This window comes from Esox lucius, chromosome 11 (genome assembly GCF_011004845.1).
Source record: "Esox lucius isolate fEsoLuc1 chromosome 11, fEsoLuc1.pri, whole genome shotgun sequence".
Lineage (NCBI taxonomy): Eukaryota > Metazoa > Chordata > Actinopteri > Esociformes > Esocidae > Esox > Esox lucius.
The window spans coordinates 1431899-1449426 of record NC_047579.1 but is presented as its reverse complement, the minus strand read 5'-3'; the positions used below and the strand labels follow the sequence as shown (position 1 = coordinate 1449426).

Sequence of the window (17528 nt, the reverse complement as noted above, 5' to 3'; positions counted from 1 at the left end):
TAATTGAAGTAATTGTCATTGGCTGGAGCCTTCTATTCAAAGCCTGAGGCCCTAGCCAAAGAGCGTTGAGCACAGCTAGATAATATCTACCAAGATAGTACCAAATATTTTTTGGATATTTGCCCTTTTTCAAACCAGCTGAAGAAATCCATTAGGAAAATCATTACAATTAAGACAAAATGATTAAATCAATGAAAAAAAAAAGTTTAAATTATTATAAAAATGTATATGATATGTATCTATCCATAGACCCTCTCTGAGGGCGTAGAGGGCCCTGATGGTTCCCCACTGTTTGTAGAACAATCATAAATATGTGTAAAATGTAAAATCATTCAAACCCCATATTCAATAGAAAAAACATTTAATTTGATGCCAGCAAAAGTTGGTACAAAGGCAACAAAAGACTGGAACAGTTGTGTAATGCTGAAAAACTAAACCTGGTGGAATTATCACACAACTAATAAGGTCAGTTGGCAACAGGTCAGTAACATGATTGGGTATAAAAAGATCATTCCAGAGGATGGCTCTGTCAGAAGTGAGGATTGGGAGGCATTCACCACTCTGTGAAAGACTGCGTGGGCAAATAGTGCAACTATTTAAGAATAAGAGTTCTCAATGTAAAATTGGATAGAGTTTGGAGATATCATCTACACTACATAATATCATTAAGTACACAACGGACAAGGCCGAAAACCAATATTGGATGGCCGTTATCTTTGGGCCATCAGGCAGCACTGCATTAAAAACATACACAATTCTGTAGTGGAAATCACTGCATGGGCTCAGGAACACTTCCGAAAACCATTGTCTGTGAACACTGTACGTTGCTGCACCCACAAATGCAAGTTAAAACTCTACCATCGAAAATAAACCATATATATATATATATATATATATATATATATATACACACAAGATCCAGAACCGTCGCCGCCTTCTCCGGGCCAATATCAGTTAAGATGGACTAAGGCGAAGTGGAAAACTGTCCTGTGGTCTAAAAAATCTATTATTTGAAATTATTTTTGGGAATCATTGACACTGCGTCCTCCGGACTAAAGAAGAGTGGGACCATCTGGCTTGTTAGCCGCGCACAGTTCAAAAGCCAGAATGGGGGGGCAATGGGGGTGCATTAGTTCACATGGCATGGGTTACTTGCACATCTGTGAAGGCACCATTAATGCTGAACAATGTATACAGGTTTTGGAGCATCATATGCTGCCATTCAGATGTATTTTTCAGGGAAGACCTTGCTTATTTCAGCAAGACAATGTCAAACCACATTCTGCACATATCACAACAGCATGGTTCTGTTGTAAAAGAGTCTGGGTGCTAAACTGGCCCACCTGCAGTCTAGGACTGCACCTGTCCCATTTTGAAAACATTTGCTGCATTATGAAATGCACTTCCCAAATGCTTACAGAGTATTGTTAAAAGAGGTGATGCAACACAATGGTAAACATGCCGTCCCAACTTTTTTTGAAAAAGCATCAAATTCAAAATTGGCATTCTTTTTTCAAAAACAACAACTTTTCTCAATTTCAACATTTGATATGTTGTCTTTGTACTATTTTGAATTAAATAAAGGGATTAATGATTTGCACATCATTGCATTCTGTTTTTATTTGCATTTTACGCAGCGTCCCAACTTTTATGGAAATGGGGATGTATGGCCCAGTGGTTTTACCTGCAACGGTGGCAGCAGTCTCCTCTTCCAATAGACGGTCTCTCTCCTGCAGAAGTGTGGTCACCTCCCTCTGGTGCTGCCGCTGGAGGTCCTCCACCAGCTTCTGATGTACTGCTTCCATGGCAGTGAAGCCTCGCTCACAAGATGCCTGTAAGGAATGGTTTTCACACGCTTCCATAAGGTATACCCATTTACATTCCAACATCTATTTTTATTATAAATGTATTTGGAATGACATTTGAAGTGATGCATATTAAAGCATTGGTATTTACATAATAATGTGTATACATGTTGATAATTCTGTGTGGTCTGTGTTATACCTTGAAGTTTTCCAGGTCTCTCTGGTAAGCTTCCCTCATGGCAACTTCATGCCTTTGCAAATTCCTGCTTCCTGCCTCTTCTTCCATTGTGTTCACCTGCGTCTCAAGCTCATGTATACGCTCCTTCATTGTTGCCATGGACACCGGGTCCATTTCACTGTCTCCATCCAGATTTAGTCCCTCTGTCAATATGGCAGAATCTATTTTAAAGTCCAGGTAGGAAGTGGCTTTCTCAGGAAGAGGGGTTGTCTGTGATGAGCGGGACTCATGTTGTGTATCGGTTACAACACAGGTGGAACAAGCATGGTGGCTATGAAGACGTATCATTTCCTCCTCATGGATATTTTGGAGCTCCTGTATCTTCCCTTGGAACACTTTCTCCAGCTTCTCCACCTGCTCCTCGTGGCAATACTCAATGCTCTCGATGTCTGCTAAGAGTGCACCCACCTTCCTTTGGGACTCACTCTCTGAAGCAGCTCTCATTTGCTCAGCTTGCTCCAGCTTCTCCTTGATGGCTTGGCAGTCTTCCTCCAGTCGTGACAGGTTGTGACTAAATGCGCAGCGCTCCTTGGTCAGCGTTGCCTCCTGCTCCTGACACATTGTCTGCAGGTTGTCACATGCCTCCTTGTATCGCTGTAGCTCCTGGTCATAATCCACCTGCAAACGCAAGACCACGTAGGTCATCTCGGTTCGGGCCAGCAGTGTTGTAAAAAATTCCAAGCTATTCAACCAACATCTCTGTGTCACAGCACTACTCTCCCCCTCTGTGGGACTGCTGCTGGAGATCTCCTGGCTCAGTTGGCGCAAGAAATTGGCCCTTTTCTGTAGATTGGCTGCAAGTCTTTCGGTCTGGTCAGGTTGTATCTCAGCCTTGTTCCCACTCTGGACTGACTGATCCCTTTGCAGCAAGTTGTCTACAAGGTCTCTGGACTCCAGCTGCAGTTGTTCCTCATAAGGAGCCAGTTCTGGTGGACTGACATCAGCCAGACACCTGGCCCAACCAAAGCTCAGTTTGTTATCCCCAGCACCACCAAACAGTTCCTCTGGCTGAGAACCCAGCCTGGTTGGGTTATTGGAGTCTGAAGGGAGAGGCTCCCCCTGGTAGCGACGCTGTAAGGTCAGAGCAATGTAGGCCAGCTCGGCTCTGACACAGACCCTGGCAATGGTACTCTCCTCTGTCACAGTGTCACCACTTACTGGTTTGCCATGCTCTGTTTCGAGTGCCATCCATTTAGAAAGCACATCAGTGTAAGCATGTGCTGCATCACCATCTAAACTAAGCAGGTCACTGGTCTGGCAAAATATGTTGTCTTGGATTTGCAGGATTGATGCAATTTTCTCTAACACAGATGCTTCCAGGGTTAACACCCTGCTAAACATTCCCTGTCCAGCTTCATCATCCATGGCACACATTTGCTCCTCCCTCTCATCTGTCTTGGCTTCAATCAAGCCTTCCTCCTCCTTTTGAGCTTGGCGGCATTCACGCAGTTGGTCATCTGCAGTTCTTTCTCCTTGCCTAAGGCAGGCTGCAGCGGTGATCATCTGCATCTCCAGGGCACAGAGCACTGCTTCTAAGTCAGGCCTGCTGTTACCTACAGGTTTCCTCAGCAGTGCTTGGATCCTCTCTCTGCAGGCTTCAATAGTGGCTAGAGCTGCTTGACACTGCCTACCCAGCACCTTGGTTCGGCCTTCCGTCTCCAGGGCAAAGCGCCTGCTCTGCTTGGCCTGGTTGTGGAGCAAAAGGCTGAGTCGTTGGGTTGCAGCCCGACTCTGGGTTAGTTGGGAGCGAATATGGGGGTCGGCAGCAGCACTGCTGCTCCACTGACCCTGTGGTTCCCCCAGTCTCTGGGTAATGTCTCTTAGTTTCTCCTCGGTCACATGCAGCTTGTTCTCCAGGACCTGGATCACTGACACTAACCTGTCTGTGTTGTCTCCGGCTGCAACAATGTACTGGTAGGCTGGGTTAACTGAACATAAGCAAGCTCCTGCCTGGTTTACATCAGAGACGCAGCCACTTATTGCATTGTCATTGGAATGTTCAATGGTCGGGGTCTCGAGACCACTGTAGATTATTTTAAGTTCATTGTGAGTTACGTCAGAGAGCGGAAGAGTGGCAGAGGTGCAAGCTTCCTTTGCCTCATTAAGTTTCAGCTCTGTCTCCTCCAAGCTGCTTCCTAGGGCAGCCATCTTAACCAAGGCTTCACTCAGCTCTTGTTCCTTTCTCTCCAGTAGCCTGTTGTAGCTCTCCCGGGCTGCTGTCTCCCTGTCCTGCGCCTGTCCTAAAGCTTGCTGCAGTTCCTCACACACCCTCTCGTAGGAGTGTTCCAGGTTGTAGTAGTCAGTCTCTTCAGTCTGCAGACGGCTCCTCAGCCGACCAACCTCCCCGTCCGCCTCGGCCAGTTGGTTCTGCAGCTCCTGGCACCGTGTCTCCAGCTGCTCTCCCTCCCTCTGCAGCCGCTCAACAGCCGCCAAAGTCCGGGCCAGCTCTTCTTGCAGCTGCTGCTGAGCCTCCGCCACCTCACCTTTCTTAGCCCACGGCTGATCCTGCACCTGGCCCTTCTGCAATGTCTCCACTTGCTGCTCAGCCCTCTGTAGGCGCTCCTGCAGGTCCTGCATCCGGCACTCAGAGTGGGCCAGGCTTGCCCCCAGTCTCCCCCTCTCCCTTTCCTGACTCTCCTGCAGGAGGCCCAGGTGCTTTTGCAAGCGCTCCTCCTTTATGGATTGCGCCTCCAGTGTGGCTCGCAGCCGGGTTGTCACCTCCTGTAACCGCTGACGCAGACGCTCCACTTCCTGTCTGCGGTCACGCTCCCCCTCTTCTTGCATCTCCCGGAAACGCTGACGCTCCTGCTCTAGCTCAGCACATGCAAGAGATGCAGCCTCTCCTGCACTCAAAGCCCGCGCTTGTAAGGCAATAAGCTCAGCTCTACGCTGCAGCTCAGTCTCTTGCGCCTCCTCTTGGCTACTCCTCTGTGCCTCTAGCTCAAACCGCAGGTCCTGGTTCAGCTTCTGAAGGCGCTGCCAAGCACATGCCTGTGCTGAAGAGGATGGGTTAGAAGAAATCAGCAGCCCATTCTGAAAGAAAGGAACATTTATTTCAATTAGGCAAGTTTATTTCAAAATGTCTCTCCTCTCTTTCTGTTTGGAATGGGAAGTTTTTTGCATATGCCTTTCTGATTCCTGTATTGCACCCTTAACTGTCTATTAATTAAAATGAATTACTTTTCTAAAGAGGTATCTGTAGTTATACAAAGTTTGGAAGTGCTATAACCAGCAATGATAATTACATTAAAATGTTGCTGTAGAATCTACTTCCTCTTTATCGATCTGTTCGTGAAATATATATATAAAATTCATAGCAATTCTTCCCTAACAAAACAGTGATCAGATTAGTCAGTACTTTTTAGAATACCTTTTTTTTTTAAACATCAACGCTGATTATTACAAGCCAACGCAGAAGTGTGCACCCATAAGTAAACAGATCGTGGTAAACACACTGTTTGCATTTACACTGCTTATTTAACATACCAACTAACATTAACAATAAAACACATTTACCAATAGCAATGAGAATTCATGCACTCAACTATACACCAAATCTGGTCGTTATATGATGGTCACCAACAATTCCATTAACAATTTCCTTTTAACAAGCAATTTCTTCCTTTCCAGTTACTTGGCAAGAAACACTAAGATTAACACACATTTTCCACTAGAATTTAGAATTCCCACTCACTCTAATTTCCACTAAATCTGGTTGTTATATGAATGTATATGAATATATATGAATGTATCAATGTATATCAACGTTTGTTGCAAGTATAGCAATGTTTCAAATAGTAGGCATTGTACAGAAGATTGCTTGTGACTCAACTCTCATAGCCACAGTTTTTAATAAGTGAGACTCAAATCAATTTGTATTTTAACTTGCCATATCTAAAAAGAGGATGCTATACCTTTGTGTGATTGGCTGGTGCAGTTGAACACACATTTACCCGTAGAAATAGTTAAGAATTCATGCTTTCTCAACTTTCCATTAAATCAGTAGCTCAAATATCTGCAATAGTAACTGCATTTGCATTTGTTAATACATTAAACAGTAAAATGCTGGCCACAGACCTCAATAGTTAATTCCACAGACAGGGTTTTCAATAAGCAAGGCTCAAATAATTTGCCATCATAACGACAGTAACAAGCCATATGTAAAAAGAGCAGACTAAATGTTTTACAGTAGATTACTAGCCAAATACAAATGGTTACTGTATCTTCATAACGTAGCCAAAATAAGCAGTAATTTCCCACTGTTTGTTTCCTACTTTTTATTTAAGCAAGGCACAAATTAATAGACATTTGCTGTTTTGGTTCTGTTAAACCTTTGAGGTCTAAATTATTGTTGAACATATTTGAAAAAGTTTCACTGGAAAAGATAATCTCAATAATATCCAGCTACCACTGTCTTTCAAATCCGCAGCACAGTAGCAAACTTCAAACATGTATGGCCCATATCATTTCCAAAAGGTAATCCTTCAAATCATGACAACAAGTCATTGTGCTGTTATTGTAAAGTTAGCTGGCTAGCAGTATCCAGGTTTGATGTTTAAAATAACCTGTGGATGGGAGGGACTATGGCAGGGCAGGAAATAATGGCCTCAAATTTTTGTATCTTAAAAGGAGGAATAATGTAGACACCTCGTAAATTTAGCAATATATCTGCTCATAGTAACATTGCTGAAATACATCAGATGGCTCTATCAACTTGTGATTGAGTCTTACCAAACTGAAACAAAACATGGCTTCATGATACTTTCAGATCGCTTTCATCTTTGTCCACACAGTGATATAATACTCCAGGATTTTTGATGCACATAAAACAAACTTTGCTCCTTCTAGCCAATTGTGTGGCACAAATCTCTCTGCCCAGGAAATCTCTCAGACATGATGCCACCTAAGGAGACCCCAGGGTGAAGTGCTTCTTTAAGAATTCACATTTTGTCAGACCTGCAATAAGTGGCTCTCCCTGGCATTGTGTTCCTTCTCCTGCTGCAGCTGTTCCTCCAAACTGATGTTCACCTGCTGGAGTCTGGACAACTCTCTCAGTGTCCGCTCCAGCTAAAGACACAAAAACTTGCTAAAAAAAAAAAAACTGACAACACTCTTAAAGCACAAACCACCACAAACAATGCTCAAACACACTCAAGCAAACACAAGCCTATTGCTAGCCAAAATCACACTCTGACCACAGTACACACCTCTTTGACCAGTGGTAAAGTCTGAGGATCAGATGACTGTTCCATCTCTTCAGGGGATTGGTCTGAGTAACTGATGGGATTAACTGACTGCCCCTCTTGTCTCACCGGTGTGGTCTCCATCTGTACATTGCCAAGGCCTTCACCAGGATTGACGCTAGTTCTGTTTACAAGGCAATCGCTAAGGTCAACGCTAGGGACATTCACAGGAGCGTCTGTAGGGATGTAGACAGCATCGCCATGCCCAACCGACATATCTGGTGTAGGAAAGGTGGAGCCGCTGTCCAACTCCGAAGCACTTCTTTGAAAATACTTATTTTGAGTATGAAGTGTTGGGGTTCTTGTGGGAGTTTTGGTCTCAGCGTCGCTTGTCTCCTTTAAAGAAGTAACCGTGGATGTTGCCTGGGTAAGCATGGGTGGAGCGGTTTTCTCATCTTTCCCCTCCACCTCTTGATAAGTCGCAGTCTCTCTGAGGCACTGAGAGGCCGAGGATGATGCCATGGAGGAATAGCATGAGGCTACCGGAGAGGATGCAGGGGAGGAGGAGCTAGGGTAGGGGCTACCGCTGGCTTTGTTGTCCCATCCTGCCAGAGGAAGTGTCTGTCTACGGGGCTCCGCCTCTTCTTTGCTCTTTTGGCGACTGAAATCAGCCCAATCAAAGGTTTTGTAGCGCCCCTCGCGACGACGATCACGGATTTTGCTGTTCTTTCTTTGATCTGTATCCCCATCTTCCTCTGCTGAGCGCATCTCATTAGGGGTTTGATCTTGTAGCACTGGTGGCACATTCTGCTCTGAAAAAGAACTGAAATACCAAAGATATAGAAGAGAATTTATCCTTGTCAAATCATCACATAACACTATGACAGCTTGCTATGACAAAATAAACTAGTCTTGTTCTAGAAAAACAATATCTACATTTAATGTACATCAGACCTAGCATCAAAAGTAGAGAACTCTGTTCCTGGAGTGCCAGAGGTACAGAAGGAATTGGTCCCAATTAAGCAAATAAACATTTATTGTAATGATTTTGACCCAGGTCTGGTCATTGTACGTAGAGACAGTCATGTCTAAGGTTGAAGAGGTTTTAACCCCAGAGGTTTTAACCTGGCTCTGAGAGAGGACAGTATCAGTATCATGTTTTTCCTACAGGGCAGCATGGAGGACAGAGCAGGAAAATAAAAAAAAGACTTTTTTGACAATCAGGAGATTGAGGGGTTCTGTGATAGATGCCATTTTTCATTACAAACAGTTGTTTTGTATTGTCTGCCTTTTATTGGATTTAAAGTAAATCAATAAAGCCTACCTCAATTTCTCTTCTGGAGAAATGACCTTTACCTTGTGACATCTGGGGCCACTGTGGGCCTGATGTTTTTCATGACAGCCTGGACCCAGTTCCTCCGGGTCCCAGAAGTCACGGCACAAAGGGTGATCACTCCATCTGCCGTCTGGGTGGTGGGGAGGAGAGCCTCAATGTGATTTCTGCTTTCATTTTTTGACAGAAGGTTAAGTATATCTACTTACATGGATCTGGAAACCATAGTTCCTTTGAACTGGGTAGTCTGTGATGTCAAAACAAGTTGACAGGTTAACCTCACCAAGCATATCAGCAGCCTGAAATAAAATTATACAAAAAGACAATTTTGGACATGCAGAGAACAAAATGCTCCCCCTCACATGCATACAATGAAATTCTCAAACAACTTTGGCAGAATTTTTTTTTTTTATATAGATATTAAGAATAACATCATCTATACCTCTTCAGCAACAGCATCTCTGTAGAACCTCAGTGTGTGATCAGTCAGAACAAACCAGTGCTTCTTCCACTAAAGATCGATGAACACTCAATTAAAAAAGGTCATTTGAATGCACAAACACATACAGTTACACACACAATGATTATAAACAACTCACCTGGCCATTTTCAGCCAATTTAGTCATCCAGCCCTTTTTGAAGTTGAGAAGGTCAGGCTGGGAAGGGACACGATATGTTATCATTTTAAAACATTGTAAGCTGATTGAGGTCAACCAAGCTGTGGGGGGTGTCTAGTGGTCTAAGTCACGTCCGCTGGCATAGCATGGGTTAAAAATCTGCCAGGATTTATATCATTTTCATACCGGATTCACTTGAAAAAAGTGACCTCTACTAGTTACAAGCCAGACAAACAGTTAAAAGAGTTAGATTATCAATAGTAGGTTATATAATGAATTAATTACTTCATAAGGTACATTAAAAATTATAATAATCAGTAATATTACAATATTATTATTACTGGAACATTGTAATGAATCCCAGGAGGCAGATACAGATTCAAGCACAGAGCGCTAGTTTAATAGAGGCAACGGTACAGAGCGTGAATCCTGAAGAATGGTTAGTAAGAACTGGCAATAGTCAAAACCGTGAGTATCCAACCAGTGCAGGCGAAGGTAGAAGTGGAGTAGGCACAGACGTTGTCAGTGAGGGAAAACAAAAGGCGGAACAAGGTTGACAAACTATAAACGACTATACTCAATGACGGTTGCTGACCTGCAAAACAGTAACTCATAAGGACAGAGTGGTCTGAATGGAACTAATTAGTGGTGCTGATTGATAACAGTTGAGTGAACAGGTGACTAGAATTCCGGTGTTTGTGATCTGTTGTTGTGGAGGGTGTGAGCCAGTACGTGATGTCACAGTACCCCCGTCCACAGGCGTCTTCCGACGCCCCAATGGACCTACCACGAGGCCTGCCCCGCTTCCAGGGCGCAGGGCAATCAGGATGGTACCGATGAAATGCCACATTCAGAGACAGATCCAGGATGTCCTGGCTGGAACCCAGGAGCGTCTCTCCGGGATATACCCCTCCCACTCAACCAGGTACTGAAGGAAACCCCTACGCCTCCTGGAGCCCAGCAGAGCATGAACAGAGTACACCCGCTTGCCCCTGACATCCAGCAGAGGGGGAAACCCATAGCAAGAGAGGGGCTGATGCACAGGGCTATAGTGAACAGGCTTAAGGAGTGACACATGGAACGTGGGCGAAATCCGGGACGACTTAGGGAGCTGCAGGCGATAAGTGACAGGGTTAATATGCTTCAGGATCTTGAACGGACCGATGTACCTGGGACTCAGCTTCCTGGAGGGGAGACGGAGACGGATGTCCTTGGTGGACAGCCACACATGTTGCCCCACCTGGAATAGGGGGGTGGCAACAGTCAGCAAAGGACTTCTGCTTAGGGATGGACATGAGCAGACTCCCACACCTGCATGCTGCGTCTGAACAATTTGTCCACCGTGTCCACATGACTGGGTGTGGCCTCCCAAGGGAACAATAGAGGTTAGTAGCCCAACATGCACTGGAACGGGGTCAGACGGAGAGAAGTATGGAAGAGCAAGCTTTGGGCGTACACTGCCCACGGTAGGTAACGACTCCAGTCGGTCTGGTTAGAGGAGCTGTACTGCTGCAGATATTTCCCTTTCTCCTGGTTGAGACGTTCTGTCTGGCCATTTGATTCCGGGTGGTAGCCCAAGGAGAGGTTGACCGTGATCCCCAGACGGTCACAGAAAGCCCTCCAGACCCTGGATGTGAACAGTGGACCCCGATCAAACACAATCTGCTCTGGAATCCCATAGAAGTGGAACACCTGGTCGAAGACGCAGTCAGCCGTCTCTGTGGCGGTGGGAAGCTTGGGAAGAGGTACAAGACGGCACATTTTAGAAAACCGGTCAACCATGACCAGAATAGTGGTATGCCCAGAGGACTCAGGGAGATCAGTAATGAAGTCCATGGCTATGTGTGACCATGGTCGGTGTGGCACAGGAAGGGGCTTGAGTTTGCCAACAGGTGTGTGACAAGGTGTCTTAGATTGGACAGGATAAAATGAAATTGCGGACATCATCCCAGAAGGAGGACTACCAGAACCGATGGGACAGCAGTTCGATGGTGCATGTAACCCCAGGGTGTCTGGAGGTCAAAGACATGTGGGTCCATTGGAGTAGTTGGGGATGCATCGCGGCAGGCTTGTACGTCTTCCCGGGCAGAGTATCCACAGGAGTGGGATCCTCGATCAAGCCCCTTGGATGGCATCCATGAATTCCCATCGAATGGGAGCAACAATGCAGGTGGTGATCTGTTAACACCAAGAAGGGATGCCTGGCCCCTTCTAACCAATGCCTCCACTCTTCTAGCACCAGTTTGATGGCCAACAGTTCCCGGTTACACACGTCGTAAATGCGTTCTGCGGGGGACAGCTTGGACAAGAAGAAAGCACATGGGAAAGTTACGTATGAAACGTCAATAGAAATTGGCAAACCCCAGGAACCGCTGAAGATCCTTCACAGTACGAGGCCTGGGCCAGTTGACTACCACGGTTACTTTACTGTCAGCCATGCCAACACCCCCAGGTATGAGGACAAACCCGAGGAAGGCCACGGTGGTAATGTGGAACTCGCTCTTTTCCCCCATCACGTAAGTCAAGGGTTCTCTTAGGCGTTGTAGTACCTGTTTGACATGCTGGACCGATTGGTCAGACCGATTGTCAGAGTAAATGAGGATATCGTCAATGTACACCACCAGCACAGCACAGTGGCAGCTGAAATCGTCAGGTATCGTCTTGATCTGCAACACAACCAGGAGGACTTTGGACAGGGACAGCAACGGGTCTTTCAAGCCTGGTACTCCTCAGGTATGGGCCAAGACCACATGTCCTCCTAAGTTTAAAATGGCAGGAGACAGGGAAAATGTAGAAAATGCATTCCTTAGATCTACAAGGATCTGTAGTGGAGAAGGAGGAGAACTGACCCTACTCCCCCAGCACAATAATATAGCAGCGTAAGACCTTGGGTCTGAGACAGGGTGGTCTAGTGACATTGTGGCCCTATACAGAGGAAGCCAGGGTCCGGAACTCTAGGGCATATTCGGCGGCTGATCTCTTGCCCTGCTGAATCTTGCACAAGAGATCACCCACACTGCATCCGGTCACTGAGTGGTTGAACACTTGTGCAGAAGCCTGCCTCCGTCGTTAGTACTGGATGGTTGGAGGACCAAAGGGCTGTAGCCCACTCCAAAGTTCTGCCAGTGAGCAGGGAGATAAGAAAGTGCACCTTGTCTGTGATGAGGTAATCCGCATGGTGGGACATGAAGAGGAAGGACTGGAGAAGGAACCCCTGACATTGCCCTAGCATTTCATCATATTTCTTTGGTATCTCCATGTAGGATCTTGGGACAGGTGGCGGGGAGCTCTGCTGAATCCATCGTGGTGAGGTATTCTGTAATGAATCCCAGGAGGCAGATACAGATTCAAGCATAGATCGCTAGTTGAATTGAGGCAACGGTACAGAGTGTGAATCCAGGAGAATGGTCAGTAAGAACTGGCAATAGTCAAAACTGATGGTCGAGTTCACGGAACAGGCAGTAGGTCAAGGTCAGGATCTCTGGAGCGAAGGTACAAGAGGATTAGGCACAAACGTTGTCAGTGAGGGAAGACGAAAGGCGATTCGGTTCACGGTAGACAATCTATAAATGACTATACTCAATGACAGTTGCTGAACTGCAAACCAATACCTCACAATGACAGTGTGGTTTGAATGGAACAAAATAGCGGTGCTGATTGATAACAGGTGAGTGAACAGGTGACTAGAATTCCAGTGATTGTGATCTGTGGGGTGAGTTGCAATTGCCGGGTTGGTGTTGTGATTAAGGGAGTGAGTTGCATTCGCCAGATTGGTGTTGTTGTGGAGGGTGAGAGCCGGTATGTGATGTCACAGACATGTACTAACTCTGATTGCCCACTTAACATTCAGCTTGTTTGAAATGCAAACTCGGTTCTCTGAAATTAATTAAGCAATTCTACAAACTCAAATGAGTGAACCAAACAAAATCTACATCCAATGTCCTTTTCTATCCAATGATTCTTCCACTCTTCCCCATCCCACCGTACTTTACCACACAACTCTATATATTGTTCACTGGAGTAGTGTTAGTTAATCTAATTGGCAAGATTGTTTTTTGGCAAACCAGCACATTTGTTATCGGGATTTGGCTAGGTACAGTTTAAGAAAGTAGATATCCCAAGTGATCTGACACACCGTGGCATCCGCAGCTCTTCGGTCCAGGGACTTGGAGCGGCGGTAGCGAGGCATGGATGATTTGGAGACATCTGTGGTAGAACGCCTCACAGCTGAGTCCAGGGACTGCTCCTACCAAGGTAATAACAAGTAATTCAGCAGACACTCTTATACAGAGTCAAAATAGTAAATGCATGCATTTTGAACCCAAAATACTACTGATATTAAAGCTAACTACTAGTGTGTTATCCAGATTTGCATCGTTTTAATTTATAATATTGGTAAAAAATTACTTCGAACATCCAAATTTTTTTGTTCAAGCAGTTTAATTCTAGTGAATAATCTGAAATGGTACAAAGGTAAGTGATAAACAGAGGTTTGACAGGGATTTAAAAAAGGTAAGTTTACCAAAAACTGAAAAATAAGGTAAATTTCAGAGTTATCAAAAGGTTGTTCTGTTGCAGCTGTTGCAGCTGTTCTGCACCAATGTAAGTAAATTAAGCTTTGAAGATTGACGCAAACAATTCCTACAGGAGTCACAACTTTTTTGATTTCTTACAAACCCTCCATCTTTATAAAAGTAGTGTTGAAACAGACTGCGTTATTATACCCTCTTAAGCATTATTTGGACAGTCCTGTACTGCTGGAAGTAGTATACTGCTATCATAATGGTGACAATAACAAATCAACAAATGAATGACAGGCATACCATTATAAACATTAAACGTGTAGGTCTTTTCTTTATAGACAAAGCAAAAAAAGCCAAAGTGTCAGTGAGTAGTTCCCTACACCAACAAATGACACATCGAAACTGGATGAAACCCGGACAGGAAGAGGTCTGGCAGACCCAAAGCCTCAACAGTATCATAAGACAAGTTTCTGAGAGTCAACAGCATGTGTGATGGGCAACTCACAGGATAACAGCTTCCAGCACAGGTAAACACTGGACAAGGTCAATCAATCAAATGTATTTATAAAGCCCTTTTTACAACAGCAGTTGTCACAAAGTGCTTTACAGAGACAGGTAAGCAGGTCTCAGTTTTAACTGTGAAGAGAAGACTTCCAGCTGCAGGTTTGACAGGTCAAGTGGCAGTAAGTAAGCCTTTGCATAATGGCAAAAATAGGAAAAGTTGTTTTTCTGGGTCCTGAATAACTGCCAATGGATTACTGAAGACTGGAAGGTCATATGAACCAATTAATAAAAATGCTAAATCGCAGGGTTTTTGTATGCCATCGAGTAGGCAAAAGGATGGTTCCTCAGTGTGTGACACCAACTGTCAAACATGGAGGAGGAAGCATGATGTCTGGGGCTCTTTTGCTGGATCCAGAGTCATCAGAGTGAGTGGCACCCTGAATCAAAACAGCTACCACAGCATTTTGCAGCGCCCTGCAATAACCTCTGGTGTACGTCTAGTTGGTCAGGGGTTCATCCTAGAGCAACATAATGACCCAGAACACCTCCAGGCTGTCAGAACTACCTTAGAAGAAAAATAACCGTTGAATGGTCTCCCGGGGTGGTGGTCCCTCTTTTTAAGAAGGGGGACTGGAGGGTGTGTTCCAACTATAGGGGGATCACACTTCTCAGCCTCCCCGGGAAAGTCTATGCTAGGGTTCTGGAGAGGAGAATACGGCCGATAGTAGAACCTCGGATTCAGTAAGAAACAGTGTGGTTTTCGTCCAGGCCGTGGAACACTGGACCAGCTCTATACCCTCTACGGGGTGTTGGAGGGTTCATGGGAGTTTGCCCAACCAGTCCACATGTGTTTTGTGGATTTGGAGAAGGCATTCGACTGTGTCCCTCGCGGCATCCTGTGGAGAGTGCTTCGGGAATATGGGGTCCTGGGTCCTTTGCTAAGGGCTGTCAGGTCCCTGTACGACCAAAGCAGGAGCTTGGTCCGCATTGCCGGCAGTAAGTCAGACTTGTTCCCAGTGCATGTTGGACTCCGGCAGGGCTGCCCTTTGTCGCCGGTTCTGTTCGTAATTTTTATGGACAGAATTTCTAGGCGCAGCCAGGGGCCGGAGGGTGTCAGGTTTGGGGACCACACGATTTCGTCTCTGCTCTTTGCGGATGATGTTGTCGTGTTGGCCCCTTCTAACCAGGACCTTCAGCATGCACTGGGACGGTTTGCAGCAGAGTGTGAAGCGGTGGGGATGAAAATCAGTACCTCCAAATCCGAGGCCATGGTCCTCAGTCGGAAAAGGGTGGCTTGCCCACTTCAGGTTAGTGGAGAGTGCCTGCCTCAAGTGGAGGAGTTTAAGTATCTAGGGGTCTTGTTAACGAGTGAGGGAAGGATGGAACGGGAGATTGACAGACGGATCGGTGCAGCTTCTGCAGTAATGCAGTCAATGTATCGGTCTATCGTGGTGAAGAAAGAGCTGAGCCGCAAGGCGAAGCTCTCGATTTACCGGTCAATCTACGTTCCTACTCTCACCTATGGTCATGAGCTTTGGGTCATGACCGAAAGGACAAGATCCTGGATACAGGCGGCCGAAATTAGTCTGGGCATCCCTGCTTAGACTGCTGCCCCCGCGACCCGGCCCCGGATAAGCGGAAGATGATGGATGGATGGATGGATGGTCTCCAGACTTAAGGGTTAGGGAAAATACTGGCAGACAATTTGCATTCTTCTGCACAAAAGCTGTGCATGGGACATTCTTGGACTTTCCAGCACGAGAATGACCATAAGCACAAGGCCAGGTTGAACTTCTAGTGGTTACAGCAGAAAAAATTGAAGGTTCTGGAGTGGCCATCACAATCTCCTGACCTTAATATCATCAAGCCATTTTGGGGAGATCTTAAACGTGCGATTCATGCAGGACGACCAAAGACTTTGCGTGACCTGAAGGCATTTTGCCAAGACAAATGGGCAGCTATCTTTGCTCAGAAAAACTGCTGGTTTTTCTGAGGTTCTCATTCCTGGTTATAAGGCATTTTGTTAGCATATGTCCTGAATTCTCTGTGCTAGTTCAACATAAACACCTGATTTTGTGCATATCTTTGGCCTCTAAAAACCACTGATAGGCAATTGTCTTCAGGCAACCAAGAAATCAGTGCACTCATGCAATAGCCTTCGTTTTCTGTGGAGATAACTTTGGACACATTCAAATAACATATGAAAACAGGCTTCACAGACAGCTAAAATTGTTGAGAGCTTCAACAGTTACTTTTTCAGAGCTGGCCATGTATTTGTATCTACTCTGCTTATTTGTTCTGCCCATTTCCCTTTAGAATTTTCTTTCAGTGCTCTCCCCATTTCTCCTTTTATTCAGTAAAGGCGAATGAAGTATGGAAGGACATCTGTATGGCTACAAATCATCTGAACTCGATAATACAGACACCTTTTTTAGGCTGACTACCTCTATTATTTCACCCCTTCACCAGCCGGTTAACTTTTGTGTATCTCAAAAGGTTGTCAAGTTGGATGTTGAGAAAGAGCCCTACGGGTTCACTCCAAGTGTGGGATTTGGCAACCTGTCAGTACAGGAAGCTAAACTGTCAGCGTCAGAACATTGACATCTGTTTTGCTAGACTGATTGTTATAGATGTATATCCAATCCTACCATTCCTGTGTAAAGCATTTTAATGCCTGGTAAACAAACAATTAACCCGCCATCTTGAGCCTACAGTGTTTTCACTGAGGTTCTGTTAGCCTCCAGAGCTGGCCATGGGTGTATCTCAGCATCTCTAATCATCCTTGACATATACTGTATGTGCTTTAGAAAAAGCAGTGCTGTGCAGTTGTTATTATTATTAACGTCAACATCACATCCTAATAAATAGACTCAGCAACCCAGGGTTCTCAGGAGACTGTCTAGCATGGTTTGTTTCTGGTTGAGAAATAGTTTTCAATCTGAAGGGCCTGCTTTATACACTTCTGGTAGTATCTATTGTTGTTCCTCAAGGTTTCATTCATTGATGACCATAGTCTCTATATATTAATGATGTTGCACTTACTGCCAGTAACCTCCCACAGCCATCTTTATGCAGACAACACCATCCTGGCCACCCACTTAAAAATCCAACAAGCCTTCGACAAGAGCATGAAAGTAATTGATAAGGGACCCCTCACAACATAAACAATGCCAGATTCACTGGTAGTAACTTCTTTACACGTATAGGTAAATGCCGCCTTAACATCTGCTACTCCAATTGTTACTTGCAGTCTTGAAGGTACCACTCTGGTACTATGGTACCTGGTACACAGCTAAAACCTTAACTTCCTTTGTTCATCATTAAT

General features: G+C 45.2%; 1 protein-coding gene across 3 annotated transcripts in view; it reads right to left on the bottom strand.

Moving 5' to 3' along the window:
• The window catches only part of LOC105029103 (plectin), a 61634-nt gene that overhangs the window by 29390 nt on the left and 14716 nt on the right, over positions 1–17528 (bottom strand). For 2 of the 3 annotated variants that reach the window (XM_010902274.3, XM_010902275.3), the window contains 9 exons: positions 13312–13422; positions 9159–9215; positions 9002–9070; positions 8769–8858; positions 8583–8692; positions 7251–8049; positions 7000–7110; positions 2005–5076; positions 1685–1832 (listed from right to left, as the gene is read on the bottom strand). In XM_010902274.3, the coding sequence (XP_010900576.2) occupies positions 1685–1832; positions 2005–5076; positions 7000–7110; positions 7251–8049; positions 8583–8692; positions 8769–8858; positions 9002–9070; positions 9159–9215; positions 13312–13422 (4567 nt within the window). The remainder of the gene's footprint in view (positions 1–1684; positions 1833–2004; positions 5077–6999; positions 7111–7250; positions 8050–8582; positions 8693–8768; positions 8859–9001; positions 9071–9158; positions 9216–13311; positions 13423–17528) is intronic. The other variant, XM_010902276.3, reaches the window with a different exon arrangement.